We start from the raw sequence: 22,776 nt of genomic DNA, 5'->3' as shown, positions 1-22,776 counted from the left end.
GAGAGAGAGAGAGAGAGAGAGAGAGAGAGAGAGAGAGAGAGAGAGAGAGTGAGTATATGTGTGTAAAATGATTATGATTAGGCTACAGAGAGCACTAACTGTGCTGGGCATTCACCTGAACAAATATATAACATGATCCTTTCTCTCCTAGAGGTCAAGATTCTAAAGCAGTATACTTCATGTATCACTCATATACAAACCACACACTCTATTAATAGAGATTTTTTTCCTTGCTGTCCTAAATTTAATGGTAAAAGACCGTAGTTTCAGAGAGATTTTTATAGTAGGTGGGATCCTCTCTTGACCCCCAAAGTACAGATCAGTTTCTTAAAGGCCACCTGATTTCAAGAAAAGTACAACACTTTTGAAGGCATGCATGAAGACTAGAGGTAAAATAATGGGACAGAAGTGGTTACAGCAGATTTGCTTAGATGATAGGTCAGTTTTTTACCAGATGATTTTATACCTGCCAAGCAACACTCATTTCACTCACCCCCCAATGCACTATAAGATCTAATTTGGAAAATGACACTCATTTTTAAGGATTCTAATGTCAAAACTTGAAAGTTAATGGAATTGTCAAAGTTCATCTAAGCTTACCTGTTATGGTTGTCTGACCCAAGGTTGAATCCATTCATAGACAAAGGGCTAGGTTTAGCCTAGTCATGACCAAATAAACTGTCACTTCTTCATGAAAGGAGTATGTCAATTTACCATTCACCCAACTAGTTGTGTTGTTCTATGTGTTTTGTCTCCCCCATCAGAAGGCAAAGACTCATAAAGGGAGTCTATTTTTATATTTGTATTTGTATCCCCAGAACTTAGCACAGCACTTGAGTCCTAGTAAACACTTAACAAATGGTTTTCATTCATTTCCTTGGCTCAATGAACTCAGTCCCAACTAGACCTGTATGTCATTCAAGTCAATCCGGAAGTATCAGGCCCAAATCTTTGCATTGGTCAATCCCAAATGGGTCACTGCCATATTTATGAGCTACATCTCATGACAATTTGCAATGACACTATTCCACCCAAGATTTCAAACAATAAAGCTTGGCTTCGTAGGATTATACGTAGTAAAGAAAAATCAAGGCTGAGCCTAGCTCTCCCCAGCTCTTTCCCAACTCAACAAAGGGTCTTTCTGGATAGCTAACTAAAACCAGTCCCTTACCTACAGAAAAAGAAAGATGGCAGTGAGATATCCATTAGCAGTTTTTGGTTAGAAGTGTAAACTAAATATACTTTTAAATAAAAAAAAACTAAACTAAATAGGGAAGAATGCACCCCAGAGAAGACCCGACTCCTAAGGAAAAATTCAAACCCTTGACTAGTATACAATAGGGGTGCTTGGCATAGAGCCTCAAAAGTCCGTTGGTTGGCTGATGCTTCGGCATGTGGGTGTCCTTCACTACCCCTCTCTCCATATGGCATGTATGTACTATTTGTACATCTGGCTAGGGGGCAAGTGCCTCAATTACAGGGGCTGTTGGCTTTCGTCTCTGTATGTGTGGCCCAATGCCGGGCACAAAGTGGGAGCTTAGGAAATGCATGACTGCAGGAATGACAGCTCTGCTTACTTTCTCTTTACACTGACCCATCCAACTCCAGGGAACGTCAGGAAGGATGCTGACGGAGGCTGTGAACTTACCCCACTCTAGCTCCCCCAGCCAGGCCAAGTGGAAGTTCCCTCAGTCACCCACTGACTTCCCCGCCCTCCCACTACAGCTTTCGAACCCAAGCGCTCTGCGACCTCCGCCTGCCCCACCCCACGGGGCACCCCCCCCAATACACCCCCAGCTGCGCACACGCTCAGACACACACACACACCCACGATCCCCCCTCCTCTCACCCCAGGCCGCCAGACAGTCGATCTGCAGCGGCAGCTTCTCCAGGATCGGCACCGGCTCGAAGGCGTCATGCATGGCAGCGGCGGGGGGACCCGCGTCGCCGCGACCGGGGCGTGAGCAGCGAACGAGAGGTCTCTGGGCCTTGACAGCCTGAGGGGAGGCGGAGGCGGGGACGGAGGAGGCCGCGGCGGCGGCGGCAGCTATAAACTTCCTACTGCGACGGCGATGACACGCCCCTTCCGTCGCCGAGGCCCCGCCCCTTCCGCCAGAGCGCCCGCCTCCTGAACCCGGAATCACTGTCACGGTCGTGGTCACGTCCCACCGTCTTGGACGTCTCTGGAGTCCCCGGCTTCTTGACCTTTTTGGGGTCATAGATCCCCTTGTCAGTCTAGTAAAGCCCGTACACCCCTTGTGAGAAGAATGGCCTTTTTAATTGTTGGAAATGATAAGTATGAGTTTAAAGTTAGTGAAAATGAGTAATTTTTCATCCCTCATCCAGGCACGTGGACTCGCTGAATTCGATCCATGGACCTCTGACTCGGTGGGAGACTCTCCCCGGTCACCCGGGCTCGTGGCGGTTGCGACATAACCGCGGACTCGGGGGGGGGGCTCCAGAAAAAGGCAGGGCCCCCCCTCCCGTTAGGCCATACCTCCCCAAATGAAGGCAGGAGGTGATGCCGGTTTTCTCTGCCATCAGGATCCCTAAAATCTGAGTTAAAATCAAAATGGTCCAGCGGCTGCACTGGCACTCACCCACCCCCGCCAGGGTCCCAGCTCCTGGATTGTCTTGGAGACTGAATGGAACACCTCCCTCCCCGTCCCGGTCCTCTCTCAAGCCACAGGTTCCAAAGGGCTCCTCTCTACCTTCCCTACCGGGTTTTAAGAATTGTTTCCTTTAAAAAAAACTTTCTGCCAAATGTTCTTTTCTGTCCTCCAGTAAATTCTAAGGGCTTCCCCTTTGGACCTTGGGTGATGTGCATGCAACCTACTTCATCCCTCAATTCCCGTCTGTATTATCAACCACCTTTTGGTTCCCTTATGCTAAACTCCATGCCTCCAAAATTCCATTCTCTTTGATGAAGTTTCTATGCAGGTCCTGGTCCTAGACATAATCTGAATGTGGTCAATATTCACCCAGAAGAAAATCAAGTCTAAAAACATTAAAAAGTGCTTAAAGTTTGGAGCAGAATAAGAATTCTGGACTAGGTATCAAGACACATGGATTTTTAGTTGATTTAAGCAAGTATTTATAAAGTGCCTATGTGCCAGGCAATGTGCATGTGAAACCTTGGTTTTACACATCTTCAGTTAATCATTGATCAGGGCATGTCCATGGCCAGAAATGGAGGGAGAGCTGCAGCTACAGCGGCCCACTGGTATGATAGGCATCTTTTGGTGTAGCACTTTCTGATCTCTGCTTTGTGACCCAACACATCTAACCACTGCTCCAGGAAAACAGGTAACTGTGCCCCAAATCCACCCCCCAAAAAAGTGATAGTTGAGCATGATCGTAATTTTAATGCAAATGACATGCTGTCATCAAATTCCAATAATCTAGATTGTCAGCAATGGGGAAAGAGAACTACCAGCCCCTGAGGTATAGACTAGACCCATATAAACTTCCTTGCTAGTCCTGAGCAATTTAAAACCAAAAAATGGCAGCATCATAGCTGGTGCTTCTCAATGCTATGGCACAAAAATAGAAGCATCAATAGCAAATTATAGCTACAGCCTTTTGACAGTAGATATTTAGGCAGTCAACATGTGAAAGTAATCAGCTCTTCACATTTTTGTTTACTTGAAAAGAAGTTCTATCTGTGAAACTTAAAATAATTCTGGCAGAGCTTGTACAACTCAAAAAGGGTTGCTGACTTTTTTTTTTTTTTAGAAGTGTGTACTTGACCAACATGGTTTTTCAGCCTAGAAAGCTAATAAAGGGTGTGGAAATGAACACTTTCCCCATAACAGAGGGTACAAGAGTTTTGGAGACAGATCATTAAAAAAGAGAAATTTGAAAAGAAAAATCAGAAATGTTTTGACTTTAAGGTTTTTAATATTAAAAAGTGGCTTGAACTTTTTGTATTTAGAACAGAAATCCATAACTCGGGAAGGCAAAAGTTGAGAAAACTGTTAGAGCAGAAATGGAATCCTTAAAATCGTTTCTAATTCAGCAACTCCCCTTGTGACGCCTCTAAACATTCTTAACCAACACCAGAAACAGTAACAGTTCACCGTAATGTTTCCTACCCCAAGGGATATTCAACTAAGCTGGAAGGACCTGCTTCCTTTATAATCAGTTGTCCTCTTCTGAAGTATTGCAGTACCCTCCAGCAGGAAGTTTACTCATATGCTGTCAGGTGGAAGAAATGCCTCTGCACCTGCTGCAATACCAGGGGAACACCCATTATCCCTGTAATGCCAGGGCAGACAAAGCATTGCATAGGAGATAGCAATGCAGCACTTAGAGGCTGTCAGAGCAGTAGTTAAAAGTTCTCAGGTGTGCACCACATTGCCAGCAATGGGATGTGTCACAACAGCAGACATCAAAAGAGTTAAGCTAATATTTTCTCTCTAAATTACATCTGAAATAGAAAAAATCTTTAATATACACCATTTTGTAAACAAAATTGCACTTGATTTTGCTTTAAAAAATTATCTGAATCCCACTGTTAACATTTTCAAATCTTTCTATTTTTTGGTACTTTTAATCACTGATAGTACTGGGGACTCCTTAACTCAAAGGGGCCCTTTTTGTCTCCCAACTAGCTCTGCAAGGTATAACATTTGCTCCCCAGGAAACTGAAGGATAATTAACAACTTTCCCCATCACCTCTCCAAAAAAATAAATAAAACCATAGGCAGTTGCTTCTGGGCATTACATATTATGGACTTTGTCCCTTTGGTGTTAAAATTTTAGTCTGACAAATTAAACAGCTGAAACAAAACATGTAGTTTGCTTAAACATCCAAGTCAGGGATCTGGAGTAGAAGAGGGGGGAATTGTAAATCAGAACCTTTTATGAGGATTTTGTTATTCTATGACCTGTTTCCCAATGGGACGCTTGCCTGGTTGTAATGCCTCTCTTTCTCTCTCTTTCTCACAAGGAACAGATCAGGAGTGTGTAACTGCCTCCTTTCAGCCAGTGGAGCAGCAGCAGAAGTCTGACATAAATGCTGATCGCTTCCCTGACACTAAACAAGCTCTGCCCTGAAAACTTTCCATTCTTCATTCCATTTTGGATCTTTCGAAGTGCGTGATCATTCTTTCCTAGAAGAAAAAGAAAAGGCTCAATTTAGAGGGACCATGGTTTCTTGTTCAAAATTTTTCTTTTTTAGATTAGGCATGTTGATATTTTAATGTATACATTCTAGAATATACATCCACCATAAGGACCTATTCATATCTGTCCAATATTTAAGAGGGCAGCATGTAGTAGGAACTATATTTTCCATTGACAATTTTAATAGCTGAATCAAACTGTACCTTTATAATGAGTAGACATGATTGCCAAGTATTGTGCAGTTATTCCAGGCAAAAAGCACAAAGATGAGAGAGGCTGGCAAAGCCAGAATTGCCATACGCACATAAGCTTATTTGCAAGTGTACCAAGGGTTATGTCCCTCTAGTGACAGCCTTTGGAGGCAGTGCTGCTCTGGCAGGTGAGCAGAGGCCAGAAGTCTGCTAAAGAACAACCTTCAGATGTAGGATTGACTTGGGTGGCTGTCCAAGACGACTAGAAATTTGCCGATATAATAGTCTATACACAAGTCTTAGAATACTAGATGTATTTGGTAGACTAAATTCTAGAGGCCAGAAAGAGGGCCTAGGACTCCCATCTGTAGGCTTTATTCTCAATTTACACCAATAAGGAAACTGGGGAAAAGAGCAATCAAGGAACTTGTCTATCATCATACAGTAATTATAAAGACCAAAAAAAAAAAAATTTGTACATGATCTAGTCTATCAAAATGACCTTCACAGCTTCCCAGAAATCAGAAAGGACCTAGCTTACACATTTCTAGAACTACATCCAACATCCAGACTGCAAAAATTAACACACAGGAAAGTACATCCACTCTAGTCAATTATTTATAGACAATAATGGCATGTATAACCACAGACAATTAAAAATCCCATTTGCTTTTGGGATACTATATTATTTTTGTGGCTGTTTAATTTTCCTTATTAAATTGAGTTTAATATTAAAATAATTTGTATTTCCTGAACACATCGGGTGAAAGTCATCTCAGAAAAACATTAGTAAATAGGGAGGTGTTAGGTTGGCCATATATAATTTACATAAAGATGTAGGTTGCTTTTATAACTTTTTAAAAGAGACACGTTTACGTCAATGTTGGGGGGAGGAACCCAACCTTCCCTGAATACCTGAAAGTTCTATTTTTATTGTCTTGCTTTCCATATTTTTTTTCTTGTTGCCTTAACAATAGTTCTCAAAGATATCAGGTAAACAAAGTCAAAATAATCTCCTTAATGACTCTTGTATGTCATTAGATCAGAGAATTTACTTTTAAAAGTTTGTTTACTGACCTCATCAGAATCTAGAAGGGCTGGAAGTGCTCTGGAGAAGAAAAAACACACCGACAATTAGATAACATAATGCTCTAAAAAATGGAATTAAGAATGCAACATTAACCTTTTGCTATAACTACCTAAGGCCTTGTGTATAAAAAAAATTCAGTGGGCCTTTCACAGCAAGAAATGTGTCATAAGAAATAGAATGGAATGGTACTGAAAAAAGCAGAATGAAGATTTTATATGCTAATTAATACTATATTACACTTACAGCCCTGGTAAAAACTTAACAGAACTTCAAAAAAATCATCTCTTCCATTATTTTATTTTAGGCAAGATTACCCCCTTAAGCAACTCAAGAGAAATATTTTCTTAAGAAGAACATTAAAGAAAAATATTAAGCCGACTTCATTTGAAATTAGGAAATTCTTTTGTTTATCTGAAATGTTTCTTGCTGAATTTAATTCCATTTTTGCAAAATAAAAATAACTGATTATTATTTACTTTTACTGGGTCAACAACTTGGAACCTAAATTACTAATTAGCCTATGTTAAATAATCTCAATTCCTTTAACTTTTCCTTATATCATTTCTAAACCTTTAATCAATTTCTCTTCTGGTTGAACATTGTTATTTTCCAATTCATCAACAAAGTAACAAAATCATTCTGGCTATTAAAAGCAATTTTTTGAGTCACAATTCAAATACTCACACATCTGTCACAGAAGAAGGAACATTTTCTTCTACCCATTTCAAATCGTCTTCTTGCTGGAAGTCAAAATTTAGCAGGTATTATCAGAATGAAAATTGAACACAAGAACTAGGGTAGGTAATTTTTTTTTTAAATTTACCTGGTAAGTACAAAAACACAATCAAAAGCTACTGCAAATCCCAAAAAGCCCAATGTTATTTTTATATTATGAAAAATAGCACCCCTCAAATACTAATAAAAACTACTATACATTTTTAAGTACCTTAAAACTTTTTAAAAAATCTTTTTGAGCACTACAGTCACATTAATTTGACAGAGAACAGAGGGGAGTTGCTAAGTCATGAACAAGTTCAGTGATTTTATTCCAAACTAATAAATTAAAATTTTAATCTGATGCATTCTTGTACTCTGCTCTAATCATTGGTTTAAGTTTTTGCTGCTTTTTCAAGTGCAGATAAACAGATAGCTGATACCTTGTTTAATTTAATTAAACTAATTTCTATTCTCCGTTTCCTTTTCATTCAAGGTTGGTTTGCTAGAAGGGGAGGGATATGATAGGAAATAGCATTATAAAAATAAAAGGTAGCAATACAAACTAAAAACATCGTTAATAGTTTTAAAGATTTTCCCTCCAATATATGGTTATGTCATGAATGAACATTAAAAATAATGAATAAGGCACCCTTATGTGAGATAGAAGTGTAATATTTTCTAAATTGGTTAGCTCTTATTAAGAAAATCTTAGTTACTGATATAAAGCAGATCATCTAGGGTTATTATTGAGGTAAAGGAGTATTTCTTCACCTAAAGTGTATATTGTCACACCCAAGAATGTTGATTCCCTGATAAAAACTGAACAAAACCATTACACTGGTCTGAAATACTTTTATTACATAGTATAGTGTGCATGAATTTTTTCAAAAACTAGCTGCCTACAAAGGACTTAAAAAGTCTTAAAATGAGAAATTATAAGTAAATATTTGCCATCTTTTAGTTTTTTCTTTTCTCATAATTCAGACCATTTCTAAACTAAACTTGACTAAAATAAACTTTAATCAAAAATGGTCATAAAATCCAGATTAATTCAATTTTTGTCTACATTTTCTTTTTTTTTTTTCTGACTAGGCAATGGGGTTAAGTGACTTGCCCAGGGTCACACAGCTAGTTAAGTGTTGTATGTCTGAGGCCACATTTGAACTCAGGTCCTCCTGAATCCAGGGCCAGTGCTCTATCCACTGCGCCACTTAGATGCCCTTTGTCTACATTTTCAATACTGTTTCATGGAATACTTTAACAAAACATAAATTATGTGATGAGGTTAGATTTTGTTCACAATTCAGGAAATATACCAAAATCTTAAAGGATTACAGTCAAATGAGTAAGGCTGTGGGACACTTCCCAGGGTATGGGGGATAAAGAAGGGGACTGGGAGATGGAGTTCATACTCACAGCTTTGTTCACTTTACTATTTCCATTTGGTTCTTGTTTCGTGCTTCTCATTTTCATTCCTTCTGCAGAATGAAGGTATTAAAAACTAAATTAAACAGTGATTAGCTCTATAGACACAGACCAGCAAAGAATAAAGAAATAGATCCAGAAGTACTGATATGGACACTAAACTGTTAAAGCACACGCCCTGGATAAGAAAAATACTAGAAATGAAGGAAGAGAAAGATCTAGTTTTCTTACATGAAATCATGTAAAACTTAAGAGTAAATTGTGCCTATTACTCTAAATCTAAGATCCCATTTTCAGAAAGAAAAACACAGTCAAGGTGAAATTTATACCTACCAAAGCTTTCTTTCAGCATGGGCTCTTTCTGTTCATCATCTTCCTCTTCTTCAGACAATGGTGAAAAGGCAAACCTATTGGCAAAAATGTGGAAGAAAACGGAGACAATATAAAGACTCCAGTATTTGAATTAGATGATGAAAAGGGCCAGTTTTATAGGACTACTTCTGTAGCTGCATTTATGTTCATTCATAAAAAACAATTAAGTATCATAGAATTTTAGAGCTGAATAGGAACTCATCAGCAAACTAGTTCAATCTGGAAAGGAACTGTCAGTATAACATATCCCAAAAGTGCATATCCAGCCTCTGCTTGAAGACAGCCAATAAGCCACCGTTTAAGGCAGCTCACTCCATTTTGGGACATCTCTAATTAGGAACGCTCTCTCTTCCCCCTTCCCCTCAATAAAATTCTCAATTACCTCTCTCAACAAAAGGCAAAGATAGCTTAGACAAATACTCAGACAATTGAAAATTTTATTGAGCCAACCCAGAGATTCATACTCTCCCTCCACTTCCAAGCCTTTAACCAATTAGAAAAATTGGCTGTTTTTAGTTTCATCATTTTTCTATGCCCAGTCTCCATTAACAGTGTTTATCAAAAGTAAAATCCCCAAATTCAAAGTCAATGGGAGAGAAAAAGAAAGAAAGAAGAAAAAAAAAGGACTGGATAATTCTCAAAGTTATCTGACAGCTATTCCCTAAATAACTGAGAACTGATTATAGTTCCCTAAAGCTAACTACCCATTTAGATTATTAACTCCCCAAAACAGTCAAACAAGTTTTAATTATAGTTCCCCTATCCTTCCAAAGAAGAGTAAGGTATCTTCAATAAAAATCTAGAGTTTATTCTGTAGGTTGGACAGCAGATGGGATGTTCAGTAAATCTCCCATATCTCTCTCTTCATCTACATATAAGAATACTTGGGAGACTCAGAAATCCAAACTGCACTCTGAACGAGAAAGAACTGAAGTCCCTATCAACAAATGGTCCTGCTATAAGCCTAGAACCTTTGGTTGTTTGCAGATGGTCTCCACAGAACCATGATGGCAAATAGGATCATCGAGAACAGCAACCGCCAGATGGCATCATCCACCCACAGCTCTTGCCAGTCCTGCCAAAGGAAACAGGATTACTAACAATAGTGGAGTATTACTACACCACAGAATGGGCGACAAAATTAAATATGTTGAGCCATTTTCCTACCCATCTCTTCACGGCAGCTAGGTGGCACAGTGGATAAGAGTGCTGGGCCTGGAGTCAGCAAGACTTCTCTTCCTGAGTTCAAATCCAGCCTCAGACATTTACTAGTTGTGTGGCCCTGGGCAAGTCACTTAACCCTGTTTGCCTCAGTGCCTCACCTGCCAAATGAGCTGGAGAAGGAAATGGCAAACCACTCCAGTATCTTTGACAAGAAAATCCCAAATGGGGCTACAAGGAGTCAAAATGACCCACATACTCACAATACTCGGCAACAGACTCAGAACCAAAGCACAGATCTGACCCAAACTAGGAAGGGCTGACACATAACCCACATGCAAGAGATAGCACACTGAATAGGATACAATTGGCAACTCACCGACTGACAATCCACTAGCCTGAACTTCATGGTAGTCCAGATGATGAATACGATAGATGCTAATGAGAAAGAAGGATGACCGGTCAAAGAAGAACCATTTTGGTTGACAATCCTATATGACAGAATGTTTCCTAACCACCTCAGACTCAATCTAGCTGGATCTCACCTATTTTTATCCCACCTGCAATAGGATTCTACTGTAATTCTCCAACCAATTACTTTAGCCAGGGACAACGGACGGTGAAGGAAAAAAAATTCAAGTATTCTAGTAAAGCTTTACCTCATCCCTTCAACTCTTATAATTTTTAAAGAACAGTCCAGTGCTGTCATTCTTCTGGCAGTTGAAATTATCTCTATATTTATGAAAATAGGCAATAAAGAATTGATGTGTTGAAAAATAGGACTGAAAGTGTGAGAATTTGAAAAGCTAACTAACATAATTCAATTCAACAAAAAGGAATAAGGAACTACATATAAGACACTGTACTAAGAGCTAGAAATAGAAAAAAAGAAAAATGCCAGTCTGTGCCTTCAAGGAGTTTACTATTGAAGAGTGGATTAGACAAGGAAAAAAAATTAATAATCCCTAAGAGGTGAGTAAGACCTACATGAGGATGGTACCTATTTAAGCAACAAGGAAGGGACAGATGTAGGAGAGCCTCTACTAGTGCTAACCATTTCTTATCTTCATCAATCCTCCCAAATTCTTTTTTTTGCCCAGTGTAGGCTTCGGGAGTTTATTTTGTCCAATCTAGATGGGAAAGAGGTTGATATAACAACACAAACCTGAAATCATAGTTCCAACTGTAGGACACATATCATTCTTTCTAGTTAAAGAGCCAGGCAAATCAACTTGGTATAAAGTGTATACACTCAAAAGTTATACTTTTATTCAAAGATCCTATTTTTACATTACCTTCATTTCTAAATAGATCCCTCCCTTCTCTCCTACCCAGCAAGCCATTCTTTGCAGCAAAAAAAAGAAAAAAAAAGTTCAACAAAACTAACCAACATTTCAACCAAGTCTGACACTACATGGCATCGTTCCACACCTACCATCTGCCAACCATTACAAAGGAGGAAGGTTCATTTTCTCCTTTTTTCAAGGGGTCCAGACACCTAAGTCTTCCTTTATGCCCTATCTCCTGCCTTCATACTTGGAAGCTTCAATTACATAATGATCCGTCTCCTCAAAAACCTGTCCCCCAAGTTCAACCTCTCTAACTTCCACATATCTTCACTCCACCATAACCCATTTCAGATCCCACCAACACTTCGAACTTTCCTCCATAACTTTTAAACATTTAATTCCCCTCCAATCACAATTTCCTTTCCTTCTATCTCTACTTTAAATTTACTCCCTAAACTCTTCACCTTAACTTCTAATCCCTGTTCCCCCAGTACGTCACCTGGAGCCTATTCACTTTTTTCCCTTTACAGTCTTGACCTAGATGGTTAACTTTTTAAACCATGCACTATCCTCCACTCTTGTCCCCTAGTCCTTTTGTCCTGCCAAGCCTCAACTCTGGGACAGCTTTGCCACATACCTTTCCTGCTCTCACTCTAAGATGCTAATTACCATTGAAGAAAGTCATGCAATGGTACCAGTAGGGGCCGCTCCAAATTCCTGTTATCTAATAACTAATGAGATTTTGATGCTCTACAAAAATGCTTTTAGGCTTCCCTAATTGACTCCATTGTGCTCCCTACAGCTGCTAATACAAACCTTCTCTATCTCAAGTCCACAGCACCACTTTAATACCATTGTCTCCCAGATGCAGCTTAAAATAGCGTCAACCACTTCCTTTAAGGCTCAACTTCAATGCCCCTCTCCCATTAAGCTTTTCCACTCCTAAAATGATCTAATCTTTACTTCTTTGTCTCAGCAAGCTCCCTGGGCAGAAACCATCTTGTTTTGGTCTCTGCACCCCCAGCAGCTAGCAAGTGCCTTGCACAGATGTTTGTTATTTAAATTGAATCATGAGACTAGTGAAGGCAACACCGGGACAAACATAACTGGTTAGATTGAAGCAAAGAATTTTGTTACCAAAGACTGAGACTGCCTAATAAAACAGGATATTAAAGTCTTCGGCAATGAAACTGTGTAATAGTGAAATGCTTCAAGTCACCCGCATCTATGCAGCACTCTCCATAGTCTGTTTTACAATACTAAAGTTAATTGGCATGACCACTAGGAAGTACAGTTCAGGAAACAACGTGATATAATTTTTTTTTTCCAGATCACAAGGATAAGCAATAGCAAAGTTAAGATAAAAACTCTCAACGTAGGATCCAAACTCCTGCTAAAACTCTAAGTCATGCTGCATTTTCCACTGAATAATTAACAAGTATTTAATGAATATTTCATATAGCCCATGCACTGTGCTAGGCGCTGTGGAGAATGAAAGTTTCACAAAATAATCAGAAAACAAGACTGTGATGAAAGATTTTAGAACCTACCAGGGAGACAAACAAAAATAGATACAAAAAATATAAAGGAATAACCTAAGTGGTCCTTACTAAAAGCACCACCACAGCTCTATGAATGGTGAGCTCAGCTTGAGCTGAAGTGATGAGGAAAGGCTTCAAAGACCAAGTGGTACATGAGGTAAGTCCTGAAGGTTGAGGATAATTTGAAGAAGTAGGATAGGAGCCTCGTAGAGGAACATCGACACAAGCAACTTACAGGGTTGGGAGTACTGAGTACTCAGGGCACACAATTAAGGCAACTGGCCTCACTGGAACAGTCTGTGTGTATTCAACAAGAGTGGGAAATAACATTGGCTAGAAAAGATGGAAGGCTGTAAAGAACCCTGAAAACCAGGAAACCACATTCTGATTGAGTCAGCAAGCAAGAGGTAGCCATTTGATGTTATGATGCAGGAGAAATTACATAATGGAAGTTGTTATGGAAAGATTTGTCCATAAGAGGGGCAGGAGTAAAGAGTCTTGGAGAAAAGAATCTAGCTCAAATGAAGGCTTTTGCTTAATGGAGGTGTCAGGTAATGAAAGATTACTTCCAGGCAAAACAAGAAGATGGTGACAGTATAGACAGGGAAGGAAGAGGTGAATCTAAGCGGTATTTCAAAGATAATCAAATAAGACTTGATGACACACTGGCCTATAGAGAAGGCAAAAATAAAAATAAAAAAAATAAAAAGAAAGAAAGAAAGAAAGAAGGAATCCAAGATGACTCCAGTGTTTCTGATGCAGAAGACTAGAAGTACAAAAGAATCAACAGACACTGGGCTGTTTTGGAGGTGAGATGACACATTTGGTTTTGAAATCCTGAGTTTAAGGTGAAAGTAGGATATCCAAGAAGAAAATGATTTTTAGATAGTTAGAAATATGGATCTCAAGGATAAGTGAAAAAGTCAGGGCTGGGAGAATACCCCCAACAGCTAGTGTCTTGCATAGGTGTTTGTTAATTAAATTGAAGCATTTTACCTCCTTGCTTGTTGTGGAACATTACATGTATTCTCAGACTCAGACAATGTGTTATTTAGTTTTGACCTACTTTTTTCTCCCTCTTTTTCATTCTTTGTTACAAAGGATGGTTCAGTGAGTAAGGAAAGGAAAAGGGATACATTTGGAAATGAAGGTGATGTAAAAATACATCAATAAAAATTAACTTTAAAAAAAAAACAGCTAGAGCTATAGATTAAGGCAACTTTGCTCAGCACAAAGGCAACAGTAGCTGAAGTCATGAAACTAAATAAGCTCAACAGGAGAAGGGAATTTCAGAAGACACCTACAGTTAGGAGGGCAGGACGGATTGTCCAATTCTGAGCACTACTACAAGACTGATGACAAGTTGGGCTCCCTTATCCTAAAGCCTTTATATTTCATTTTCATAGAGCTCTAGATTAAGAATTCAATTATGTTTCTCCATACATTTAAATTAAATCATTTGACTCCTTAGTATTTGTTTTTTATACCTATGCTTCCTCTTCTTTTCCTGCATACCACTGAACCCTTACTGGGACCACTTAGCTACATTTTGCACCACAGTATACCACAGCAAGAGGCTGAAAATCCCTGGACAGATTTCATTTACAAGGAGACGAAAAAACTCCATGACTTACCTGCAACTGCTAAAATGAGAGTGTTGGTGAAATGGCGATACAGAGAGAGCTTCACAATGTTCCTCCGAAGTTTTAGGAGCTTCATTGTTTGGGTCAGGCTGATGAATATGTATTGATAGGTCAAGGAAGTCAAAGTGAGGTGAAATAACCAGGCTAGACTTCTATTTCTCAATCATTTTTGGTCTGTGGGCCACAAAATTTCTCACATCCCACCCTATCCCTACCAGCTCCCATTTACCATCACAAAGAAATACCACCAAAATTTGAGAGAATTAACAAGGAGAACACTGTATTCGATGCTATACCAATTAGGAGTCAAAAAGACAAAAAGGGAAAGAAAAATGTGAAAAAAGAGGAAATATAAAAGGTTAGAAAAGGAGGAAGAAAAAATCAAGATCAAGAAATGAGATAAAGAAAAAACAGAAGCAATGAATTCAAAATATTCAATTCAATATTTATTAAGTATGTACTGTGTACTAGGCACTGTGCTAGGCACTGGGGATCCTCAAGGAGCATGCAGTCTTCCCCCATGAGAATGTAAACTCCTTGAGAGCAGGTTCTGTCTTATCTCGATATGTATTTATATCCCCAGCACAATGCCTGGCACATTAATGCTTATTGCCTGGACTTCCCCTGCTTAATATGCTTCTATTTCAAAACATCTTTGAGGATAGCAACGCACCCAAGTTAATAGCACTTCACAAAACCATCCATTCTCAATTTTACATTACATTAGCAAGCTATTCAAGAGAAAGGTATTACACAACAAAGGTATTACACAAACACCAGACACAAAGAAGACCAACTAGAAAGAACATCCAAAGTGGATACATATAATAGCTCTGAAAAACCAGAAAAACAAACTTACAAAGTGCAGATTGGTTATCAGCTGCTTTACTGTGCAAACTTTAGTGTGCACATTTCTATACTGTGCAAACAAGCCACTGTTTATTCTGCAGCACTGCCTTGGTCAGCTTTATAGGCACGCAACACATCCTGTTCAGGAAGTTTCAACCTTGCTAAACGGCCGTAAGGTTTTAAAACAGTCAAATCAACCTCATACTACTCCTCAAGCCACACTCTTCGGAAGGCCGCCCATTTGCACAATTTCCAAGTCCTCTCACAAAGTGAGCTGCCAAAGTCTAAAGGTGGCAACCACCAACTCCAGGCTACTAATTCTTCTGACAACTGTTCAAATATCATGTTGCCTTCACAGTTGAAAACTCACAATCAAAACGAAATGATCACAACAATTCTCATCAAAAAAAAAAAAAACAAAAACTAGAAGCTGGTTCACATTCTTGTCTTACAGTCAGGCACCAGTACACTAGCTTCTGATACAATAAGCTTACCTGGGCTATCAAGCTGGAAGGCCTAAATAATACCCTGTCTCCTGCACTAAGGAGCAATCAACAAAACTGGTAAAGACTTGTTGCAGAAAAATCAATGAAAACCCCACTCGAGGGGGGAAAATGGGACTCCATCAATTAAGCCAATAAAGAAGGATATCCACCAGCACAGGGCAGTGTCTAGGAAAGCCAAGGGGATAAAGGCCAAGGAAGCAAGGTCAGTCTGGGCCTGGAGACAAAGAGAAAAAGGTAGTAAGAAAGAGATGACTGGATAGACACAGGAAAGAAACTAGCACATAATTCTATATACATATGAGCAAATCACGACTGATCCCTAATGTAGTCAGACTATTTTGGCACTTAATCTAAATGATAGTGGATGGAACCCACCTCTTACTTTCTCTCTACTAAACTTTCACTATGCATATTTCTCTGTGAGCATTTCATGTCAGCTGAGATCTCACCCTCAAAATAAAACAACATTCTGCTAAGTGACGAAGGAGCTATTTCTAACATAGATGTATTATGGAGTAACTCTACCAACAGAAACACAGCCCTAGTATATAATCCCCATTAACCACCACTTCCCTTCCACTGTCATTAAAACTGAAAAAGGAAATAAAAACCAGGCTATTGGTGCTTCACATTTCTGCATTTCTAGCTGAAATGTTATTTTGCCCTACTCATGTCAGAAAAAAAATACATTATCATTATTTCATATAGAATAATAAGACATATGCAAGTTTTCCAGAGACACAAACTAAAATGAAGGCTAACAAGCAGTGTTTCATTTGCAACACAAAATTCGCTATGATCTGGTTAATTCTGATAGCATTAGCCTTTCACCAAAAAGCAGCTTCTTATGTAGTCTAATTCTTTACTCAACATCCAGAACATTACTGAAAGGATATCCATAAAATAATACAGGCATCAATCGCGGAGAGGGCCAGGTTTGCTATCACAGCCAAAGAACCATAAAAAGACTAAAGCAAGAGAAGCAGAAAGAAAATGTAAAAAGATAAGGGGTTAAAGTTTCTAAAGGTTCATAGAAAACTTGCTGACAGCGGGTAGTAAAATACACTTAAGATTTGAAAAACAAATTGGCATCTCAAAGACACTTTGCTTCAGGGCCAACTTTTGTTGACACCCCCTAAGCCCAGTTTTCTTCGGGGCAGAGCCTAGATTGCATGATTCTATTCCCCACTTCCATCCAGGGGTGTGTCTGATGGGAGAAACAAATCAGAATGAATCAGGGAAAGTGGTAATATGCAGACTCATGTCCTTTTCCCATTCAAGAGAGAGTAAAAGACCACTCAGGGCTCAGTAAAGGTCAATTTCTATCTTTGCTTTGGGAGTGAAGTGCTCCCCTTTCCTATTAAATAAGGATAACTATTACATAATTCACTGGATGTTGTGAAGCTTAATTGGCTGCAGTTTAAGAACTGCTTTGAAAACAAAAAAGATACAAAAAAGTACCATTATTTAATAGTGAAAAGGTTCTAGGGGCAGTCACCCTGCAACAAGAGTGAGAGTCTGCCATCAAAGAGAAAGACCTGAACAGTAATCACTCGACCGGAGAGGATGGGACCATTCACTCTCATTCTCTCTTCACAAGAAGCATGATTTAGAAGGAAGACTGAAAAGGAAGGTGGGTTATAGCTGCATTTTGAAAATTAGAGCCAAGGATCTCCATAGCAAAGTCATCTCCTCTGCCTCTTTTTGTTACATTCTTCAACAACCCACTGCGCCCACTAAGGACAGAGACAAATTATACCTGTGCTGACCATGAAAATTCAGATTAAGAAGTTACTGACCCCAGTAACTCTGAGGACACCTTCCATGCCAGAGAATAAAAGATAGAGAGCTCCTGCCACCACGACTTTGTGAAGAGTGACTCCAAGGCGTGGCCTACAGGGGGGAAAAAAAGATAAAGCTGAGCAAGAACATCACAACACAACCTATTTCCCCTGAAACAAAATAACGTTCAGCTAAGTATCAAACACTGTCCCATCAAGAAGAGAAAATAAATTTATTAGGGTACAGAAAGCAGCTTAGACTAAAAGTGCTAGAAAACAATGGTTTTACACGGACAGCTTTGAACCACTGCACTTTACAAACACAGCCCCCTAAGGTAACAATCTCAGATCCCAACCAAATAGAAAAATTCTTTCTAGGGGTTTCTATTTGGAAAAAGAGAGTTTGGGGCCATATTGGGCTAAAAAGATCTATTCTTACTGATTTCACATCATTTCAACGGTATGCCAGATGTGAGGTGTCCTGTACAATGGAAGTAAACTCACTTTGCTGAACACAAATTCAACGCTATACTACCGACTACTATGTTATAAATTTCTCTTAAGTTCCAAAGAGAGGGATGATATGGACTCAAGCAATAAAACCAATCGATCAACAAGCACTGAGTCAGTGCCTCCCAGTCCCAGGGATGCGTCAAGCACCCTGCTAGAACCTGGGGGATACAGGAACAAAAAGGAAACAGTCCCCACCCTCGTGAGGCTCCCACTGTATCCAGGGAGATAACATTTACATATATAAAAAATAAGTACACACAAAATAAATGAAAGGGAATTATTTAGGGGACAAGGAGTAGGGAGGGGGCGGCAGAGATTTTACTAATCTTCACAAATACATGATGAAAAATTTGAGAGCCCTTTTCAGAAGACCGCTTACCTCATAGTTACTGAAAAATCCTTACCCATCCCAACTATTCTCAAGGTTCTCTCACCAGGAGTCTGAAATTACCAACTCTCATTATTCCTCCACTTTAAAGGGGCTTCTGCATTTCCTGTAGGTAACTGCTACTCACTTGACTATCCCATAGCCCAGACTGACTATGATGACCAGAGTCCTAGCCAAGGATCGTTTCACTGCTGAAAGCAGCTCTGCAAGAATCAGGGCACCTTGGACTGTAGGGAAAAACACAAGAGAGGAGAAGGAAATAATTATCAATTCTCAGAAAAAGCGGGTGCTAGTCCTAGGAAGAAGGAAACTTCCCTCTCAATTTCTCTCTTAGAGCCATCTAGGCTGATACCACTTATGATCCTATGGACTGGACTGGACTGGACTCACCTACACAATCGATGCCTCTCGGAGAACAGTCACAAAAGCTCCAACCCCTTTACCTTTTAAAGATGGCTTCAATGTGGGGCAGCTAGGTGGTGCAGTGGATATAGCACCGGCCCTGGAGTCAGGACGACCTGAGTTCAAGTCCGGCCTCAGACACACAACACTCACTAGCTCTGTGACTCTGGGCGAGTCTCTTAACCCCGACTGCCTCCCCCCCCCCAAAAAAAAACAAAAACAAACGGCTTCTATGAGAGTGAAGTCAAAGCATTTCACATAGGTCTTCAGACCAAAAGGATTCACTGCTTTAGATTACTGATCTAACACTCTACCTAGTACAAGCCCCCTCTTACTCAGTTCAGATTAATTTTCCTCTCTCAAATTTTCATTATCACTGCTGACATTTCACCTTGTTGTGCATATATCGTAAATTTTGTAGCAAGCTCACTACCATGGCCTGGTGCTGAAGGCTCATAGGTCTAAATGTTTGGGTCATTTGGCTTTGAGATCTGAAACAACATATTTCTGTTTCGGATTCCATAATCACAGTGATTTTGCATAAATCATTCATATAGTTGATCTGAGAGTTCATCCTCCTACCATTTCCCCCCAAGAAAGTTCCTAAAAACCCAACCTTTTAATCACACCCAAAGAACTATAAACCTTTTTGGTCACATACCAGACTCTCCTTTGTAGCGAATGTTCTGGAATTCTGCATAAAAGACTGCCTTCTCTAGCATTCCCAGAAAGATAACGGCACCAATCCAAAACTGAATTCTCAGGAGATCTCGCCAGTAGCAAGCAGACCACGCCAGCCACAAAACACCAAACAGGACATACACGATACACATCACCATGAAGAACTGTCATCCAGGTGGATAAGAGTTAAACAGGCAAATTAGGACTGAGGCCATTCCAAATTTCTAAATTTAGCATAGCTACATATCCTTAGCAAAATATAAACTCTACCCATGCCAATCACTTATTCAGGAGATGTTTTTATCAAATCACTTTGTTTTTTTGGACTTCACCAACACAAGCACAGGGAAGCACACAGGGAGACCACTTGAGTGTGCTGCTGTCAAGGGCAACTTCACTCTTTCGTTAAAGGTGGTTCTCTGGTTCAGTCTAAAAATACCTGAAAATAGCAAACATTAAGGTGGAAAAAGAACTTGGCAAGGTCAAAGACAACCTGGAGCAATGAAACAAGATGAAATGGTAAGTCTGAAAAAAGGAGAGGAGAAAGATAAAAATGCCATTTGACTCAGTGATATCTCTCCTAGGTCAATACCCCAAAGGAATTAAAAAAAGAGGAAAAGGATTCATATATACAAAAATATTAATGGCAGTTCTTTTCATGCTGGCAAAGAAGTAGAAAATAAGAGGGTGCCACCAAATGGGGAATGGCTGAATAAGCTACAGTGTACGGATGTGACAATGCACAATGGTGCTATAAGAAATGAAAGAAGGGATGGATTTAGAAAAACTTGGGGAAACTTGTATGAGCTGATGCAAAGTGAAGTGAGCAGAACCAGAACAATTCATACAATAACAACAGTACTAGAAAGACAATAATTTTGAAAGACTTAGAGACTCTGATTAAGACAAGGGAACCAATCACAGTTCCAGAGGACTCAGGATGAAACATGCTATCCACCTCCAGATAGAGAGATGATGGACCCAAGAGTGCAAAGTGAAACATTTAGGGGGACAGAGGCCAAGTAGGACATAGCTAATGCAGGAATTTGTTTTCTTTGATTATATTATTTGTAATAGTTTTGTTTTTCTTGCTTTCTCAATAGGGAGGAAAGAGGGGAATAGGAGGGAGAATTTGTAACTGAAAATAAATAAAACTGAATTAAAGAAAATCTGTATCAGGTGATGATGGCTTATCTAAATCATATCCTCATGCTTCATTAAAAAAAAAACCACCCAAATCTGGTCATACAGATGACCCACTTTGTTTAAAAAAAAAAAAAAATCACCTAGTCTAACTCACTTAAAAAAGCTCACTTAACCAAAGTTAAGGAACTTGCTCAAACTCATATAACTAGTAGGAAGCAGAGTTAGCACCAGAAACAGCATATTTGGCTATCTGCCTTCAACTTGGGAAACAGCACTACAGTATATCTGACAAATGTTCAGGCTGAATTAATTCATTCTGTCCAGGGGTTAAATAATATAACTTTACTTACAATCATGAGGGGATACTCTGCAAGAGAGAGGTATTCATAGGGACCCTTCACTTCCACAGTCACTGATTAACAAAACAAAACAAAACAAAACCCAGTATTAAAAGGATAGTAGGAAAACCAACAAAATCATCCCTTACATTACCATAATGTAAGTAGATAAATTCTTATGAGACCATTTACTTTGATGTAATAAATTTAATTTAGTGCACATAACTGCGAGTAATCATTATATACCATTGCTAACTAAAAACATCATTACCAGGTATGTTTTCATTCTCTATCTTTTAATCAGAAGCAAATTTCCCTAAGCAGAAATCAAACCAAACTATCCATGTTGAGTTAAGTGACTGGACTATTAACACCAAAAAGGAAGACAAAAGAGACAGCACAGCACCACCATCCTCCAGAAATGAACACCCTCGAGAAGAGAGAAGCATCCCTTCTTACGAATGTGTGACAGCTGTTGTGGAGAGCGAGTATTTCACAATTGATAAATGCAGTGTCAGTTTCATGAATGTTGGAACCTCATTTTTCCCTTGCTCTCTACTGAAATGCAAAACTTCTTCACAAGGACAGGAATAAGGCATAATTATACATAAAGAAGATGGACTATTCTGTTCCTTACAGCAGTTAAACAATGCACACAACACTAAATTACTCAAAAACTAAACACAATTTTTAAGTATTAATATAAAAGCAAACAGAGGAATGGAAAACTTACTGGTAAAAAGTTTGCTTTGGGGGTCTTCTTTCAAAGAATCCTTTGAGGATGAAATCCCAATCTGAACAATAAAGATATATGGCCCATCTTGCCAAGTTTTAATAGCAGCATTCGTTGACTGAAGAAAAAAAAAATCTTTAAGTCTGGGAAAAGGTAAGAACACAAGCTACCCACAAGTCTTTAAATTTTATTATTAAAAACTGCTAAGAAACAAGGGAAAAATTCCTTCAGTCTGGTACATTACCATTAAATTTTATGAATGCCTGAACATATTATGTGTGCATACACATACACATACACATGTATATACATATATATGCACACATGTGTATAATAAAACACTGGTTTCAAAATTATTTTAAAAAAACCAAGAAATTAAATAATTCTTGTTTTATTAAGTTTTTTGAAACACCTAGGACAGAACCACACAAAAGTGGTTATTTAATATTTCCTGATTACAGTAAAAGACAAAGATCAATCAAAAGCATTAAATGAAGTCAATTCTAAATTGATAATCCTCTCTTCAAAGTTATCAAAGATCTATTAATCTCCAAATCAAATGATCTTTTCTCAGTCCTTATCCTTCTTGAACTCTCTTTAACACTATCAATCACCCTCTTCTCCTTGAAACTCTTTTCTCTCAAGGTTTTCATGATCATGTTCTCTCTCTGTTTTCCTCCTGACCACTCCTTTCTTTCTCCTTTGCTGGATCTTCATCCAGGTCATACCCACTAACCATGGGTGTCCCCCAAGGCTCTGTCCTGGGTCCCCTTCTCTTCACCATCTATATTATTTCATTTGAGATAGGTAGGATCTCTATGAAGATAATTCTCAGATCTATTTGTCTAACCTTTTTGCTGACCTCCAGACTCATACCTCCAAC

At 39.0% G+C, this 22,776-nt stretch overlaps 2 protein-coding genes across 3 annotated transcripts in view; both read right to left on the bottom strand.

Annotated features, from left to right (window-relative positions):
* Positions 1 to 1,950, bottom strand: part of VPS39 (VPS39, HOPS complex subunit) — a 61,036-nt gene extending 59,086 nt beyond the window's left edge. Inside the window, exon 1 of one of the 2 annotated variants that reach the window (XM_027869932.1) lies at positions 1,850 to 1,950. In XM_027869932.1, coding sequence (XP_027725733.1) covers positions 1,850 to 1,922 — 73 coding nt within the window. In that variant the 5' untranslated portion in view covers positions 1,923 to 1,950. The remainder of the gene's footprint in view (positions 1 to 1,849) is intronic. The other variant, XM_027869934.1, reaches the window with a different exon arrangement.
* A 1,930-nt stretch (positions 1,951 to 3,880) lies between these two features.
* Positions 3,881 to 22,776, bottom strand: part of TMEM87A (transmembrane protein 87A) — a 31,203-nt gene continuing 12,307 nt past the window's right edge. The window contains exons 7-20 of the mRNA XM_027869841.1: positions 21,894 to 22,011; positions 21,173 to 21,234; positions 19,657 to 19,840; positions 18,721 to 18,820; positions 17,711 to 17,804; positions 16,057 to 16,125; positions 14,548 to 14,656; positions 10,463 to 10,521; positions 9,894 to 9,997; positions 8,884 to 8,957; positions 8,542 to 8,603; positions 7,093 to 7,148; positions 6,396 to 6,426; positions 3,881 to 5,114 (exon numbers count right to left, since the gene is read on the bottom strand). Coding sequence (XP_027725642.1) covers positions 5,073 to 5,114; positions 6,396 to 6,426; positions 7,093 to 7,148; positions 8,542 to 8,603; positions 8,884 to 8,957; positions 9,894 to 9,997; positions 10,463 to 10,521; positions 14,548 to 14,656; positions 16,057 to 16,125; positions 17,711 to 17,804; positions 18,721 to 18,820; positions 19,657 to 19,840; positions 21,173 to 21,234; positions 21,894 to 22,011 — 1,164 coding nt within the window. The 3' untranslated portion in view covers positions 3,881 to 5,072. The remainder of the gene's footprint in view (positions 5,115 to 6,395; positions 6,427 to 7,092; positions 7,149 to 8,541; positions 8,604 to 8,883; positions 8,958 to 9,893; positions 9,998 to 10,462; positions 10,522 to 14,547; positions 14,657 to 16,056; positions 16,126 to 17,710; positions 17,805 to 18,720; positions 18,821 to 19,656; positions 19,841 to 21,172; positions 21,235 to 21,893; positions 22,012 to 22,776) is intronic.

This window comes from Vombatus ursinus, unplaced genomic scaffold, assembly GCF_900497805.2.
Source record: "Vombatus ursinus unplaced genomic scaffold, bare-nosed wombat genome assembly UNPS02014794.1, whole genome shotgun sequence".
Taxonomy (NCBI): Eukaryota; Metazoa; Chordata; class Mammalia; order Diprotodontia; family Vombatidae; genus Vombatus; species Vombatus ursinus.
The sequence above is the reverse complement of the archived record's forward strand: the minus strand, read 5'-3'. Positions and strand labels throughout refer to the sequence as shown.